The following is a 15,654-nucleotide window of genomic DNA, read 5'->3' as shown; positions in this document are numbered from 1 at the left end:
AATGTCCTTTTTCTATTGAAAATAAAATAATAATAATAATAATAATAATAATAATAATAAGTGTTAATTACACTACGAAAAGTCTCTCACTTTGAGACAGTTTGAGCCTTGGGGTGCCAGTGGGCACTCATTCCAAGGGTAGTTTCCTGTTCCCTGAAGGTTCTGGAAGGGCATTTCCATAACTCACACCCCCCCTCCCCCAGGAGATCGGACTTGCTCAGTCCCCTGTATGTTCTGGGATGGGACCAAGAGTCCCTTCAATTCAGAAGCCCCAGTCACAGCAGGGGAGAGGAGGGATGTGTGGGCTGCGGCTGGGGCTCCCAAGGACATGTTGGCAGGAAGAAAGTTCTGCTCCTCGGGCCCCACCCCTTCCCTACGGCTCCTCTCCCAGCCAAGCTAACCTGGTCACCAGCTGGTGAACCCAGGGATTTCAGGAACCCCGGGTTCAGGACTGCTGGCCATCCGTCTACACAAACTCTTCACCAAGTAACAAAATCCAGGGTCTTTTCCACGCAGAAAACTGACAACTGCCTCTCAGTTCAGCCCGAGGGTGCTTTCTGCTTCCAGGCGGGCAGAGCCAGCCTCCATCATGCAGCAAAGCCCTCAGCACGCAGTCCCGGACCAGCCTGCAGCACCCATGCGCACACCAGCTCCGGATTCTGCTGCTACACTGAAGTTTCCGGAAACTCATCTATTTCTTCGAACGCATTGAGGGTGGTTTTGCTGTTGCTCCTGGAAGAATCTTGGATTTTGTTGAAATCTGCTTTAAAACAAACAAACACTATTTTAGAAATACAGCAGTCTGCAAAATCGGTAATTCCATGCCTCACTGCACCACCCAGTTTGCCGCTGCCTGATTTTTAGAAGTTATTCCAACCGGGGTTCTAAAGCATCAGAATTGGAAGGGACCTGAGAACCAATTTAATTCAATCCTCCCATTTCACAGATGGGGAAAATCAGGGCCCTCAGACTCAGTTTGCCCAAGGCCGCACGGTCAGGCAGGAATGGCTGTCACACGTCTTACCTGTCCGCCTCACGGACCCGGGATCTTCGTTGAGGAAGGAGACGTGTGTTTTCCATTCAGTCCACTTCACCTCGTTGATCCTGCGAGTGTAAGAATCATTCGCACTGTTTCACAACTGCACCTCATTAAACACAAACAAATAGCACGGCCTTTGGGGGTCCTAGACAGCTCCCCTCTGTCTGCCCTAGGGATCAGGGTTTGAAACCTGCCCAAGTCCCCATTTTCCCAGGCCTCCGCGGCTCAGTCTCCTCCCAGTGTGTGAGACCCCAAAACTCAGAGAGGCATCACGGGGACATCTTCAGACAGCAGCAGTGTGCCTGACTGGTGAGGGCGGCTCTTGGGGAAGGAGGGAGGGGAGGAGGGGAGGAGGAGGGAGGGGAGATGGGTTAGGGCCTCAGCTGTGAGGGTGTGAGGATGAAAAGCATAGACGGTTAACTAGGGTTAAGGTGGCACTAGGAGGTGGTTGGGATTCAAACCCCCAAAGAGTGAGCAGTGCCTACAGCAGGGGTGGGCAAACTTTTTGACTCGAGGGCCACAATGGGTTCTTAAACTGGACCGGAGGGCCGGAACAAAAGCATGGATGGAGGCTATCTCAGTCAGAGAAATAGAAAGGAAGGTGGTCTGCAGGGTCAGGCAGTCAGATGGGGTAGGAAGAGGTGGACTGAGCAGGAAAGACAGTCATGGCAGGTGCAAGCACTTTTTTAAAATCAAAAAACGTGATATTTGTCAAAGGCAGCTGCCTCATTTCCATCGCCAGTGACAGTGTGCCTCTGTCCCCTAGTGTCACTGAAGCCACAGGGTGGACAGAAGGACAGAGTGCCCCTTGGAAAACCTTTCCTAAACCAGACACTGGAAAGGGAGAGGCTGTGGGGGCCCCTCCACCCCCACAGAGAGGGGATCGAGGCAGCAGAGTCTCCCTTCCTGTCCTCCTGCAGCTCAGGAGGCCTCGTCCCAGGCCAGCGACCCCAGAGGGGCACATTCGCCTTCTGGAGGGTCCAGAACAGAGCGTGGCTGTGGGCAGCACGCAGGGGCGGCACTGCTTCTCTAGCATTCACCACCCGGCCCTCCTGACCCCCCAAAGACCACCCCAAAGGGCCCTCTCCCTCTGTTACCGCAGACACAGCCGGAAATCTTCCTCTGCCACTTTACACAGCTCTCCTGTCCGGAACCTGCTCCTCAGCCATTCTGGCAGCATCTTCTCAAACTCCAAGATCGTCCTGGCTCTCTGGGGACAGAAACCAGCCTAAGCACGTCGCTGAGGAGCCAGCCCAGAAGCACAGTTGTGTGTGAGTGTGCATACATGCACACACACACATACACACAAAGTGCACACACACAAGTACATGTACACATCACACACAAGTGCATGCATACATAAGCACGCACACAAAGTACACACACACAAGTACATATACACATAAGTGCATGCATACATATACACACTAAGTACACACCCACAAGTGCATGCACACAAAGTGCACACACAAGTCCATGCACACATACCCACACAAGTGCACACGCACAAAGTACACACCCGCTAGTGCATGCACACATATCCACACAAGTACACACGCACAAAGTACACACCTGCTAGTGCATGCACACATACGCACACAAGTGCACACACACAAAGTACATGTATACACACTAAGTACACACCCACAAGTGCATGCACATGAAGTGCACACACGAGTCCATGCACACATACACAAGTGCACACACACAAAGTACACACCCACAAGTGCATGCACATATACACACACAAGTGCACGTGCACACACCACCAAACAGCCCACTCCACCCCCACTGGAAGCTTAGTGCATAGATCCTGAGGTTCAGCTAATCTACAGAATTCAAAAATGAAAAACCAGAAAGCTTGGGGAAGGTGTCCAAATTGCTTTAAACGTGACATAAACAATGTTTCTGGAAGTCCAGGCGCGTCCTAACTGAAAATGTTAGGATCCTGGGTCCCACAGTGACGGGAAGTGCCGGCGTCACATGGTCCCATTTCCATCCCAGGCTTGGAATCCCCTCGGCAGTTTTCCTGGCAACAATTTGTCCAATCGCTCCTAAATATTATCGACAAGCCGATTAAGAGGCCCTAATAACTAGAAACTTCCTTGTGTCAAATCAAAGCTTTTATTTTTCTTGCAGTTGCCCCATATACTTCAGTTCTGCCTTCTGGGGTAATAGAGAGAAGTTGCTCCCTCTTTCAAAAGTAGCTCTGCAGGTACCTGAAGAGATATCACCTTCGTCAAGCCTAGCTTCAGTGCCATTTCTTGTAAGGCATGGTTTCCCGGCCTCTGCAAAGCCTGCTCACCACCTCTGGCCATTACTGTAGTGGTGTCCTCTGCATGTAAGGCCCACAGTAGGTGAGGACTGTTGAGGTCAGGATGGAGGAGAGCAGCATTGACACCGCCATTGTGCTATACCCTTATACTCCTCTTGATGTAACCTAAGGTCACATTTCAACATCCACATATCACACCAGGACTCTGAGCCGAGCACCCCCATAAGCCTGAGTTGCTCTCACACCTGCTGTTGACCCTATACTCAAGGAACCTAGACGAATGCTTCCTCAAACCTGGCCAAGCACAGGGACCTTATGCAGATTCCTAGGCCCCGCCCCTGGTCCAACAGTGCTGATGGCCAATAGCGTGTAGTGAACTGAGTCCCCATGAAGGCTCCCACACCAGGGTCTCCACCAGGCTCACCTGCAGGCGCCAGATGCGCTCACTCTCCTTGGAGACGTTCTCAACTGTCTCTCCCATGAGGGCGATGAGCATGTTGAGGAGGAGGACGAAGGTGAGGATGACGTAGGTGATGAGCAGGAACAGGAAGAGGATGGGGTACTTGGAGTTCTGCTGGATGTTCAGGTCGCCCAGGCCTATGGTGAGTTTGAAGAGTTCCAGCACAGCATCGCTGAAGCTGCCATAGGAGCTGCAGTCCTTGTGGTCCTTGGGACACTTCTCAATCAGCGAGGCCAGGGCTGGGAGGACATCACAGGGTGCTCTCGTCAGCCTCTGGGCCTGGTTAATTACCCAACAAGCTCACGCCTACTTGCAGGTACACACACGCCCCCACACACTGCAGGCCTGCCTCCTGCCCGCTTCCTCTGGCTCTTTCAGTTCCATCTCTAGCCCCAGCTCTTCCAGAAGCCTCATCAGGCTGATTCTCTGCAGAAAGCCCTTCTTGCCTAACAAAGCCCATACCCTTCTGTGCCTCCTTTGCCCCACCGTCCGGCCCTTGATCGCCCACAGCCTTGCGGAGTTGCTAATTATAATCTCTGTGTGGCCCTGGCTCCCCATCCAGGCTTTGAGCTCCCGACTTCCTGTAGCCCAGGTCATCTCCCCCAGACTGTGAGGTCCTGAGTGTCCTCCCAATGCTCTGTAGTGAGATCCCCTGGCCGAGGCCTAAGCCCTTTCTTCTCTACAGAAGTGGCTCTTTGCTGGCTGGATGGCTAGGTGGGTAGGTGGGTGGGTGGGTGGATGGTCAAATTAATGAGTAAGTAAATAGATGGATGAATAAACAAGATAATGAAAGATCAAATAAATAGGCAAATTATGACACCGAAAGGGTATCAGGCAGATGAAAACAGATGCTTAACTTCAAATGCCAATGACCACTGGGGGGGAAAAACTAGCATGGAAATATAAAACCTTATCTCCCCATGCAGAGGTCAGACATAGGACCAGGTTGTGCTGTTCCCATCTGTTGTAAATGGAGAGGTTTTAAGAGGAGGCCCCCCATCCGTGGTCCCCAGCAGACCAAAGGCTCTCCCAGGTCTGTCTGAAGCGAACCCTGAGATAACATAATGTGGAGGGCCAACGGGGATTACCTCAATTCATTGCTTCCCTCCTAGTTTTCAAAGGCCATCAATCACATTTCTGTGAATTCATTTCCCCATCTGTAAAATGGGGCCCAAAACACCTGCCCAGCCTCTCTCAGGCTGTGAGGGTCACATGGGGGGATGTGAAAGTGGGAGGCATATCCCACAGTGGGGATGGATAAGAGTGACGGGCCTGGTCGAATCCTAGAGTCTAAGCCTCAGTCGCCTTATGATCAGGGATGATGATTCCCCCTTGACTGAGATAGAAATAAAAAGATGATGATTGGAAAATGCTAAGCACAGCAAGGCTCTGTTGGTAGCTGATGTAATTGCTGCTGGGGCTGCTATGTGCTCTGTCATTCTGACATCTGTATAAAGTGCTTTACAAATGTGGGAGTTACTATTATTTATAAATCAATTACCTACTCCGAATCCGAGTAAGAATACGATATATACAAACAAGAACTTCAGAACATCGTGCAAAATGACCTACAAAGAAAAAAGAATGATTTGAGGGCAAGATCTGAGGACAGAATCACGGTACACCGATCTCGCTGCTTCCCACGCTCTCCCAGGCTCCCACCCTAACCATGGCCTCAACTCAGGCCGTTCTCCCTTGCCCTTGGCCACGTCCCCCTGGTGCTCCAAAGCTCAGCTCTGGACCCCACCTTCTCCAAGAAGCCTCCTGTTCCTGCTCTCCTCCCTCCTCCCCACTCCCTCCTGGAAGACTGTCGGTCTCTGTCCCTGCGGATTCGCCCTGTCCATGAGCACCTCTCTTCACAGTCTCGAATCTGGGATCCTCCCTCTTTCTGGGGCAGTGGTGTGCTGGAGCCAGCTCATACCAGCTCACCAGAGCTGACTACTACCATTTCCTGAATTGTGTGAGCTGGTTGTGAAACATGGCCACTAGTAAAAATTAAATCATATCAACTTATAAGTAAATATATTATATGAAAAATAGAGATAATAGTCAAAACTCATCACTTCTTAGTTATTTTACTACATTTTAGAGTTATTTATGCTCTCAAGGTTATTTACATCTATTGTAGCTATATGGTGGAAATACTATTAATAGTTTTACTGTGCATCTCTTCCCAGCTCCGTGTTCAAAGATGTCATGTTGGTAGCTGGAACCGCTAGGGTGGGAGTAGTTATACCATAGAAATTGGTAAATGTGCCCGGCCGGTGTCACTCAGTGGTTTTGCATCGACTCATGAACTAGGAAGTCATGATTCGATTCCTGGTCATGGCACATGTCCAGGTTGTAGTCTCGATTGTGTGTTGGGAGTAGTTATACCATAGAAATTGGTAAATGTGCCCAGCCAGTGTTGAGCATCAACTCATGAACTAGGAAGTCATGATTTGATTCCTGGTCATGCCACATGACCAGGTTGTGGGCTCGACTGCATGTGGGAGGCAGCCGATCAATGACTCTCTCTCATCATCGATGTTTCTATCCCTTTCTCCCTCTCCCTTCTTCTCTCTGAAATCAATAAAAATATATTTTTTAAAGAAATTGGTAAATGCTACAAGTCAGAGATTGACTCATCGTTTTGTTGATTGCCTAGATCTATATGTACGATAGCAATGGAGAAAATGTTTAAGCAAATTAAACTTAAAAATGTTCCCTTCCTCTCTCTAAAATAAATAAAAATATATTTTTTAAAGAAATTGGTAAATGCTCCAAGTCAGAGATTGACTCAATGTTTTGTTGATTGCCTAGATCTAGATGTAAGACAGCAATGGAGAAAATGTTAAACAAATTAAACTTAAAAATATGTCCTATCTGTAGCTGCTCCATTGTGAATAACACAATAATAATGAAATCGTCTTCTAGTATTTGAACACTATTATCCAACTCAGGAAAGAAGTGGCTCACATCATTGACTAACAACTGAAGTTCCGCCATGTCTTCATTTTCACCTTCGTTTTATCCCTTAAAGAAAAATATCAACCAACACTTGTGTTGGAAGAACACTCGTTTGTCAGTTGAAACCATTGGTTAGCAACAGATACAGGCATTCAACAAAAATCAACAACTTACTCAGTGAGACTCAACTAGCTATGTGGAATTTACTATACAGAGTATTGTATGTTTTATTAGGAAGGAAACTGTGTACTACATCCTTTAAATAGTAAATTTTATAATAAACATGTATGTATCTGTGTGTGTGTGTATGTGTCTGTGTGTCTGTGTGTGTGTGTGTTTCCCAGAGAGCCAGTTGTTAAATACTTACCAGCACACCACTGCCTGGAGCTGAGAACATTCCTTCCCAAAGTGTATCCCTTCTCAATGCCCAACAAGCCCAGGCATTTTAGGGTCTGGACACTTAAAGCTGACCAAAGGCAAATGGAGACAGTGGCATTCAGAATAGAGAGCAGCAGTCTGCCCCATGGGCAAGCCCCCTTTGCTCTCCAGACCTCAGCTTCCCCATCTGAGAAGTGACCATCCTCTGAGGGCCCTCCCAGCCTGCACATCTCTGACGCTCGGAGGCCCCAAACGAACCTTCTGGATCATGACGCTGTACATGCCCATGGACTGGAACCCCCGCGTGTAGTAGAGCATGTTCGCCCAGCCCAGGGCCATGGCCAGCACGAGGCAGGCGAGGTACTCTTTGTAGGCAAACAAGTACAAGAAGACAGACAGTATCACAAGCACAGCTTGGACAAAACTGTTCAGGAGACACAGGAGACAAGGGCCTTACTTACTTCTCAGCATCAGGGCAGGTAGGCAAACCCCCCACCTCCCTTTAAACCCTGAACCGGCACCCTGGGGGCTGATGCTGAGGAGATGCATAAGGCTGCCCAGACCCGTCAGACTGGGCAGTCTGGGGCCAGCAGGGGGCTGGAGCAACGGACTTTTTAAAAGCACAGATCCCCAAGGCCCCACCAGATCCTGGTTCAGAAGACCTGGAGAGCAGCCCCGGAGGCTGTATGTGTTTCAGTCCCCACATGATTTCTTTGTTAAACCCCTCTATGATTCTCACATAGATTCATAGAGAAAGGCTGCAATGGATAATTGCATTTATAATCAAAATGATAAAAGCTGACAACATCTATACTTATAAGCCAATCATAACAAAAGTATCCTCAAACCTACTTTTTAAAAAATCTTTTAACAGCATGGACCAACCTGGAGATGATTATGCTAAGTGAAATAAGCCAGTCACAAAAAAAAAATAAATACTGTATGATTTCACTGATATGATGTCCTTAGAGTGGTCACATTCATAGAGACAGAGAGTAGAATGGAGGTCACCAAGAACTGGGGGAGGGGAATGGGGAGCTGTTGTTTAATGCGTATAGTGTCAGTTTTGCCAGATGAAAAGAAATCTAGAGATTGGCTGCACAGCGTTGTGAACACTTAAAAATGGTTAAGGTGGTAACTTTTATGTTATGTGTATTGTCCCACAACTTAAAATGTTTAAAGTACCACATATACCAAATGTACAAGATCAAAACCTATTCCTAAACAGTGTGTACACCATCAGTAACTCAGACATCTGGGTAAAAACCTTCTCTCGCTTATAACAGCAGACAGTCCGCACCGTTGGAAAATGACCGGTTAAAGCTAGGACACGGGCCGCCTTGTTTTTCTCGTGCAGTGAAAAGCAAATGTTGGGGTGATGGGTGCCTTTGGGGCTGAAGGGAAGAAGCACATCCACACCTTTCCCTACGCTAACAAAACAGCCAAGAAGCAGAAAAGCATGACCATGCACTGGTGCCTTTTGTCTGCACTGGAACCATTGGCTGCCTAAATGGTTTTTCTCTGGAATCACCATACTTTCCAAAGGGGACAAACTCTCATGTGACTGGCATCGGAGGGCAGTGCCGCCCCCCGCCCATCCTTCACTGCAGTATCTGGGGGCCCCACCTGCCCACAGGGATGGAGAACCCGGTTCACGCCTCTGGCAGGCAGGTACATCCTGAATGAAACACCTAGGCAGTTGGAAACAACGGGCCAAGCTTCCAGATCCTATAGACCCACCCTCCCGGAGAACTCAGAGCAGGAACCCAGGGGCATCCGCGCAGTGAGGAAGCCAACATTCTTCAATGCTCGCTGCAGGTTTAATCAGCCTCTGCTCAATCAGAGACAGGACCTCTGAGGTCAGCCGCACACGACCTCCTTCAGACAGGTCTGGGCTAGGCTTCCTGGCAAGAGCCCAATGGTAGCCAAGCCTGCACTGGCATGAGGAGAAGATGATGGAGAGGCTGGGACTGGCTTCAGTACCACTGAAGTTCCGAGTGACTGTGCGGGACTCACTTCCCTGCTCTGGGCCTCAGTTTCCGTACCAGCAGGTGAGACTCAATGATCCTCAAATACTTTCCAGCTCCCATCTGCCAGGGTCCAAGATGGTACGTCTAGACCCCATGCAACTTGGAGGAACTGGGCTGGAAGCCTCCATAAGAAGGTAAACAGCAGGGCTGAACCTCTCCGTGCCTTCCCCCAGCTGCCTGCCACCCGGGGCTCTGTGGCAGGGTGGAGTCAGCCATCCCTGCAGCCAGATGATGGGCACTGTCCTCGTGTTTTCTGGGCCTCTCTCTGGGCATCTATGTGTCTCTCTTACCAGAAGTGAGAGAGGCGGTCCCTCGCCACGGGGGTGGAGCAGAATGGCTGGGACAGGGTGACATGGTAGGGCACTTGTTTCAGAGGGACACAGCAACCACCAGATAGGACCTCAGCCCTGCCTGTGAGGTGGCGACCGAGGAGACGGACCTACTTACAAGACAAAGTGAAACCAGGCATCCGAGAGGATGGACTGCAGATCTGAGGGTCTCAGCAGGAAGATCGCGATGCCCTGAGGCCAGAAAGCAAAGAAAGGCTTCAGCCTCCGCCTGCCTCTCAGTGGGGGTGGGGGGGTCGTCTGAGGAAGGGGGTGTCTCCCCAGGACTGAGACTCAGTGTGTGAAGGCCCAGCCAGAGCCCAGGTGGGGGCTACTGAGGGGCCCTGTGGCTGGAAGACAGGTGAACCCAGGTGCAGGCTCCTCCGATCTTTGTGTATCTCTCACTCTCACCCTCACGCTCACCCCAGAACCTGCAAGGCAGCACAACATGTAGCTACCTGCCAACCCTTCAAACACAGGGATGGCAAAAGTAGGCGAATAATAATAATAAAGAATACAATAATTAATCAATAATGATACAAGAATCAGCTCTGTGTTTCAAGTGCTCACAACTGTGGACCTACATTTGCCCGCCCCTGTGTAGTCTAGCTTTCACCTTGGAGCTTAGTTCATACTGTTCCCCACGCCCGTTCGGTAATGGCCTTCTCCCCCATGTCCTCAGGCCCACTCCTACCACGGTAAGTGCCATCTCTGCACTAAAGCCTTCCCTCCTTCCCCTGCTCCCAGCAAAGGTCATCTCTTTTCCTCTGAGCACTGGTCTGAACCCAATGCAGGGCCTTTTCACAGTCTATCGCAGAGTCTAGAAGTTTGTGTCCCTCTGAAATCCCCTACCGGACTGTGAGCTCAAAGAGGACAACTTTCCCTCCTTACCACCTCCCCCAGGGCCCCACATGAGATGATGTTCTGAATCTACCTGTTGACTCATTGGATGGATTGATGGATGGATGGATGGATGGATGGATGAATGGATGGATGGATGGATGGATGGATGGACCAATCAAGTGATCAGTTGATAAATAGATGGAAGGATGGAAGGACAGAGGGTAAGGATGAATGGGTATTCAGATGGATGAATGAGTGGCTGGGTCACTGAGAGAGGGCAGGTGATTGAATGGGTGGACAGAGAGGAGAGGAAGATGGGTTGCTGAGTGGCTGGGATGGGTGGATAAATGGCAAATAGAAGGACAGATGGATGGAGGGGTACTTAGATGAAGTAGGTAAGATAGACCTGCTTATTTATTTCCACTTTGTAACTAAGAAATCTAAAGCTTAGAAGGGGAATGGCTCCCCAGAGCCCCCCAGCAGTAATGGCCGAGCAGGGTGGGATCAAAACCAAGCCTGCTGTCACCTGCCTGCATCGAAGGCCAGTCCGGAGGGTCTAGTGGCCCACTCACCTCCTTCACAGAAATGCACATGGCCCAGATGAGCACGAACATCCTTCCCAGGAGCTGCAGCCACCCCATCTTGTGCGTCAGGGCCAGGGGGTGCGGCAGGGCCTGAGAAAAGGGGGAGGAATGGATGGTGCAGGATGGGGGGTGAGGAGGGCAGGGGTAGTGCCAGCTCTGGAGGGACCTTGCAGAACCCTCAGGCGGGGCCAGAAGCCAGCAGGGGGCCGATCTCTGTACGGGGCTAGAGGAGGAATGGCAACCCCGGCCCCTGCCTTCCCCACCCACGCTGGGAATCCAGATCTCCACAGCGAGGAACATGCTAACAGCCCTCACCCCTCCTTACAGGAACCATCCATATCCAGACACTCACAGGACCTCATCACAGTCAAATGAAGCTGAAACTCTGTGCCCCGGGGAATGCATGGAAGCTAAGGCCGAGTGGTGGGAAATCTTGTATGAGTGACCTACCCCGCCCCCTCACTGCCCCACTCCCGTAACCTGCGGCCCTCACATCAGAAACACACAATCAGCTCTAGATTTAGACAGAGCCTGGGCTCTGGGTCTCCTAATTCTCTAGTTCTCCTCCCAACATGGGTCAGCCTGAGGCTGAGCACCTGGGGCTTAGCCCAGCTAAGCTCCGGAGACATATTCAGTTCCCTAGAAACTGTGAGGGACGACAATTAGGGAAGCCGAGGAAAATCTCGGCCTCTCTGGGCCTCAGTTTCCCCATCTGCACATGGGACGGCTCTAAAGGGGATAGCTCGTCTGAGGCTTTGCCCATCCTGTGGCCCAGCCAGGGGCAGTCGGGGGCTCCAGCCAGGGAGGCCCCTCGAGTAGTAAGAGATGAGAGTCAGGGTGATGTTGTAGAAGAAATAAAAGAAGAAGGACAGGAAGAACATGTACTTGGCAAACTTCTTCCACTTTATACGCAGCAGCGTGTGCAGGGGCTCCAGGGTCAGCATCTCGTGCCGGTTCTGGGGGTACACACCACAGTCACCACGGAGACGGGGAGAGGAACCACAGTCAAAGGCCCCCATTTCAAAGGAAGCGCTGAGACAGCACTGCCCTGCAGGGGGCAGTCATTACGTCCAATGGGCTGGTTCGGCAGGAAATGTCAGGAGAGTAATTTCCAGCTCCCGGGGCTCCTTGCCAGTGGGCCCAGGCGGCAGCCAAATGCCACAGGAGCTGGGCTCCCAGCAGGAGCATCTGCTGCTCCGTGGGAAGCAAGGGCTGGGAGGGAGAAGGAGTATGACTGGGGGTCTGGCTCCAACTTAGCCCCCCTTCACTGTGTAACCTTAGGAAAGCCCCCGAGCCTCTCCGGTCCTGCACCTCCTCATCTATACAACTGACATCAATCAAACTGCCCTGCCCTCTAGGCTGCCTGGAAGGTCCATGAAGAACCCAGACAAGGCAAGCTCTGGGAAGCATGATTCTTGATAAAATGTAAAGAGTGAAGATCCAGTCTGCTGCTTCATGTCCCCCCAAAGCCAAAAACTTCTCACTGCTGATCCTCTCTCTTCCCCTCGCTGCCCCCTTCTTGCCTCCTCCAAGGAGGCCTCCCTGATTGCCGGAACTATGCACTCCCTGTCCCTCACTTGGGGCCATGTTTGAGGGAAAAGGGAATTCTAAGCACGGCCATAGAGAATGAGTAGGGTGGTGGGGGAGAAGATCAACACCAGCCATCTCCACGCCCACCACCATATCCACACTGCCCAGGATTCTGGGGCCAGGAGACCCTCACCTAAGGAACCCTGGGAACAAGTGAACCTCACACAGGCCCTGCCATATTGTGCCAACTCTGTCCATAAGGCAAAGAAGTGGGGGATTGCAGACATGTCCAGCTAGTGGTCTTCCCAGTGTCCCCAGAGCCGCCCCTCCCCCCGTGCCCTTCCCCAGCCCCCTGGGAGACCCACATCAATGTTGGTATTGTAGACAATGATTTCCAGCACCGAGTTGTCTGTTGTGGTATCCACGTTGGTGAGGTCGTAGAGCGAGGATGATACAGGCCCATATGCCCAGTCGGTGAACTTCCTGGACAAGCTCCGGAGTCGCTTCTCCTTGATCTCACGACTGAGGATGTACTTCAGGATCTGGGGACAGGAAGTGGGACAACTGTCAGCCACAGGATGGAGCTTGGGGCCCAGAGACCCAGGAAGAGGCTCTTAAAACCCAGTTCAGTGAAGAATCTGGGAACTGACAATTATGAGAGATAATTTCTGTTTGGCCTGGATCTGAGAAGAAACGAGAAGTTTTTCCAGCTTCCCCATCCCACCCTCAATCAAGACCTGCCAGCTGAGGCTCACTGCTCTGGCCAGACACATGGAGATGCAAGACACCAGCCTTACAGAAAGGCGGGGTACCCCCTCTAAGTCAGTGATCCTCGAACTCTGCTGCATATTAGGTCACTGGGGAACATTAAAAAGTCCCACTCCACCCTGGCTGGTTTGGCTCAGTGGATAGAGCATCGGCCTGAGGACTGAAGGGTCCCGGGTTGGATTCCGGTCGAGGGCACATACCTCAGTTGCAGGCTCAATCCCAGGCCCGGTTGGGAGGCTACCAATCAATGTGACTCTCTCACATTGATGTTTCTCTCTCTCTGTCTCTCCCCCTCCCACTCTCTCCAAAAACCTATATAATAAAAGCATAATATGCAAATCGACCATCCAGACAACCATCCAGGACCACACTATGACACCCACTGGTACCAGGCCAGCCAAGGCGGGTGCAATATAATTGGTCGGGGGCCTGGCCATCGCCCCATGATCACCCACAGAGGGAGGCCCAGGCCACTGACCCAAGGGCTGCAGCAGGTGGGCAGGGCCTCCCTCTGCCAGGGAAGCCCAGGTCCTGGGTGCCGGAAGGAAGCTGGTGCCCACAGCCGGGGGAAGGAAGGCCTACTCTTGCATGAATTTCGTGCATCGGGCCTCTAGTAAATAAATAAATACATACATAGTCCCACACCGCTGACTCAATCCAAATCTCTGGAGGGAGCCCAGGCATCTGTAGCATGTAAAGCTTCCTGGGTGGTTCCAAAGGGCAGGCCAGATGGGTAGCCTGCTCTCCAGCTCACTACTCCCCAAAAGCTGAGTTTTGGGGTACCCTAGTACCCTGGGGGCCAGGGCTTCCCAAGGCACTAACCCAAGGCCCAGGAGGAGGGACCTGTTAAAGAGGACAGTGTCAGAGCCCTGATCTCACGTGAGACAGTGGGGTTCCCATCTCATCTCACGCGGGAGCCTTGTCTGCACAGCCCAGGCAGAGAGCTCCTAGGGACAGGACAGGTCTCCCCAAAGTCAGTGTCTGTGTCTTAAGCACAGAAACAGAGGAAGCGGGGGAGGGGGGCGGGAGAGACACAATTCCTCCTTTGTCAAAGCTGTTCTCCATTCCCTCCTCCCCCAACAAGACAATGAAAAGGCCCCTTGTGGGACCAGCCCTGACCACTGCACCAGGATCCACGGCCCTTGGGGCACCCGGTCCCCACCCCCCACCTTGATCTCAGACCAAGCCCAGGCACCAGGAGATGTGAGCCCACCCCAGCTCAAGTCTCCACCAAGGCTCCCAGGCAAGCCTTGAGTTTCACGGCCGCATCACGAGCACAAAGGGCCATAGTAGTCACGTGCTCTGCTGGGCTCTTGGCTCCGAGTTTCAACCTGAGGGGCAGGCTGGGATCTCTCCAGAGTCAGGACTAGCAGCCCATTGGCTCTGGACCCAGAGCAGCCATTCTGGGGCTCCTGTCCTCATGAGAGGCTGAAGGCCCCTAAGGGTCAGACACTCAGCCACACTCAGCACCTGCCACCCAGGAATCCTCAGGCACAGGCATCTGAGATTGTGTCCTACAGCCTTAAGGCTCCCCCACTCTGGCCCCAGAGAGGGGGCTCCCAGGGCAGGAGACAGAAGAAGCATGGAGTATGAGGGACTAAACTCCAGAGGGTGGGCCCACGCACTGCATCTCAGTGGCTCTGTGTGGTCATCAGAACAAACCCAGCTCGGGCCACAACTGCACTTCCGAACCTAAGAAGTTCCCCTGCCGAGGAGTGGCCTATGGGGCCCCAGGCTGGCGGATGGTAGAGTGCCTCCTACCCTCCCACCTGCCCCCAAGCCCCACCTCGGCCTTGCCCATCTTGGCGGCCAGCTGCAGCGGGGTGAGGCCGTCATTGTTGCGCATGGTCTCCAGCTCCCAGTTGCCACTCCTCAGCAAGATCATGTCATACATGCGCTTAACGAAGTCATTCTGTGTCTTAAAGTCTTCGGCCACCGTCACCAGCGCATGTAGGATGTTGTTGCCCCGTGAGTCCTGCGAGGTGATGTCTGTCTGCTCGTTCTCCATCAGCAGCTGCACGATCTCGGGCTGGTTGGTACATGCTGCCAGGGCAAGGGGTGTCTCGCCTGGGGGAGGGAGAACACTGGGGCTCAGTTCTCTCATGGAACAGGGTGGTGTTCCCCAGGTCCCAGGACTGAAGCCCATATCCTGACCATCTCAGTAGGATTGACCCCTGAGGCTTCCTGTCCCCCTCCCCAGCTCCCCTTGTATGGGAAGAAACTGAAGCTAGATCATTGCAATAACCCCTTTTATTAAACACACCAGGCATTTTCCTACCTCAGGGCCTTTGCACAGGCTGTTCCCTCTACCTATAATGCTGTTTCTCAGATATCTGCATCACTCCCTCCCTCACTTCCTTCAAGTCCTTGTTCAAATGTCACCTTTTCAATGAGTCACCCTAACTGTACTATTTAAAACTGAACTCGCCCTAGCTGGTTTGGCTCAATGGATAGAACATCAGCCTGCAGACT

At 51.9% G+C, this 15,654-nt stretch overlaps 1 protein-coding gene across 1 annotated transcript in view; it reads right to left on the bottom strand.

The window, feature by feature from the left end:
* Nucleotides 1-640: 640 nt before the first annotated feature.
* The window catches only part of TRPV3 (transient receptor potential cation channel, subfamily V, member 3), a 33,214-nt gene continuing 18,200 nt past the window's right edge, over nt 641-15,654 (bottom strand). The window contains exons 8-18 of the mRNA XM_005869033.2: nt 14,969-15,249; nt 12,780-12,956; nt 11,661-11,840; nt 10,873-10,974; nt 9,579-9,652; nt 7,360-7,525; nt 5,276-5,342; nt 3,739-4,013; nt 2,137-2,249; nt 1,025-1,104; nt 641-760 (exon numbers count right to left, since the gene is read on the bottom strand). Coding sequence (XP_005869095.1) covers nt 666-760; nt 1,025-1,104; nt 2,137-2,249; nt 3,739-4,013; nt 5,276-5,342; nt 7,360-7,525; nt 9,579-9,652; nt 10,873-10,974; nt 11,661-11,840; nt 12,780-12,956; nt 14,969-15,249 — 1,610 coding nt within the window. The 3' untranslated portion in view covers nt 641-665. The remainder of the gene's footprint in view (nt 761-1,024; nt 1,105-2,136; nt 2,250-3,738; nt 4,014-5,275; nt 5,343-7,359; nt 7,526-9,578; nt 9,653-10,872; nt 10,975-11,660; nt 11,841-12,779; nt 12,957-14,968; nt 15,250-15,654) is intronic.

Source organism: Myotis brandtii, unplaced genomic scaffold, assembly GCF_000412655.1.
Source record: "Myotis brandtii unplaced genomic scaffold, ASM41265v1 scaffold284, whole genome shotgun sequence".
Lineage (NCBI taxonomy): Eukaryota > Metazoa > Chordata > Mammalia > Chiroptera > Vespertilionidae > Myotis > Myotis brandtii.
Note: the sequence above shows the minus strand (reverse complement) of the source record. Positions and strands in the feature narration are given on the sequence as shown.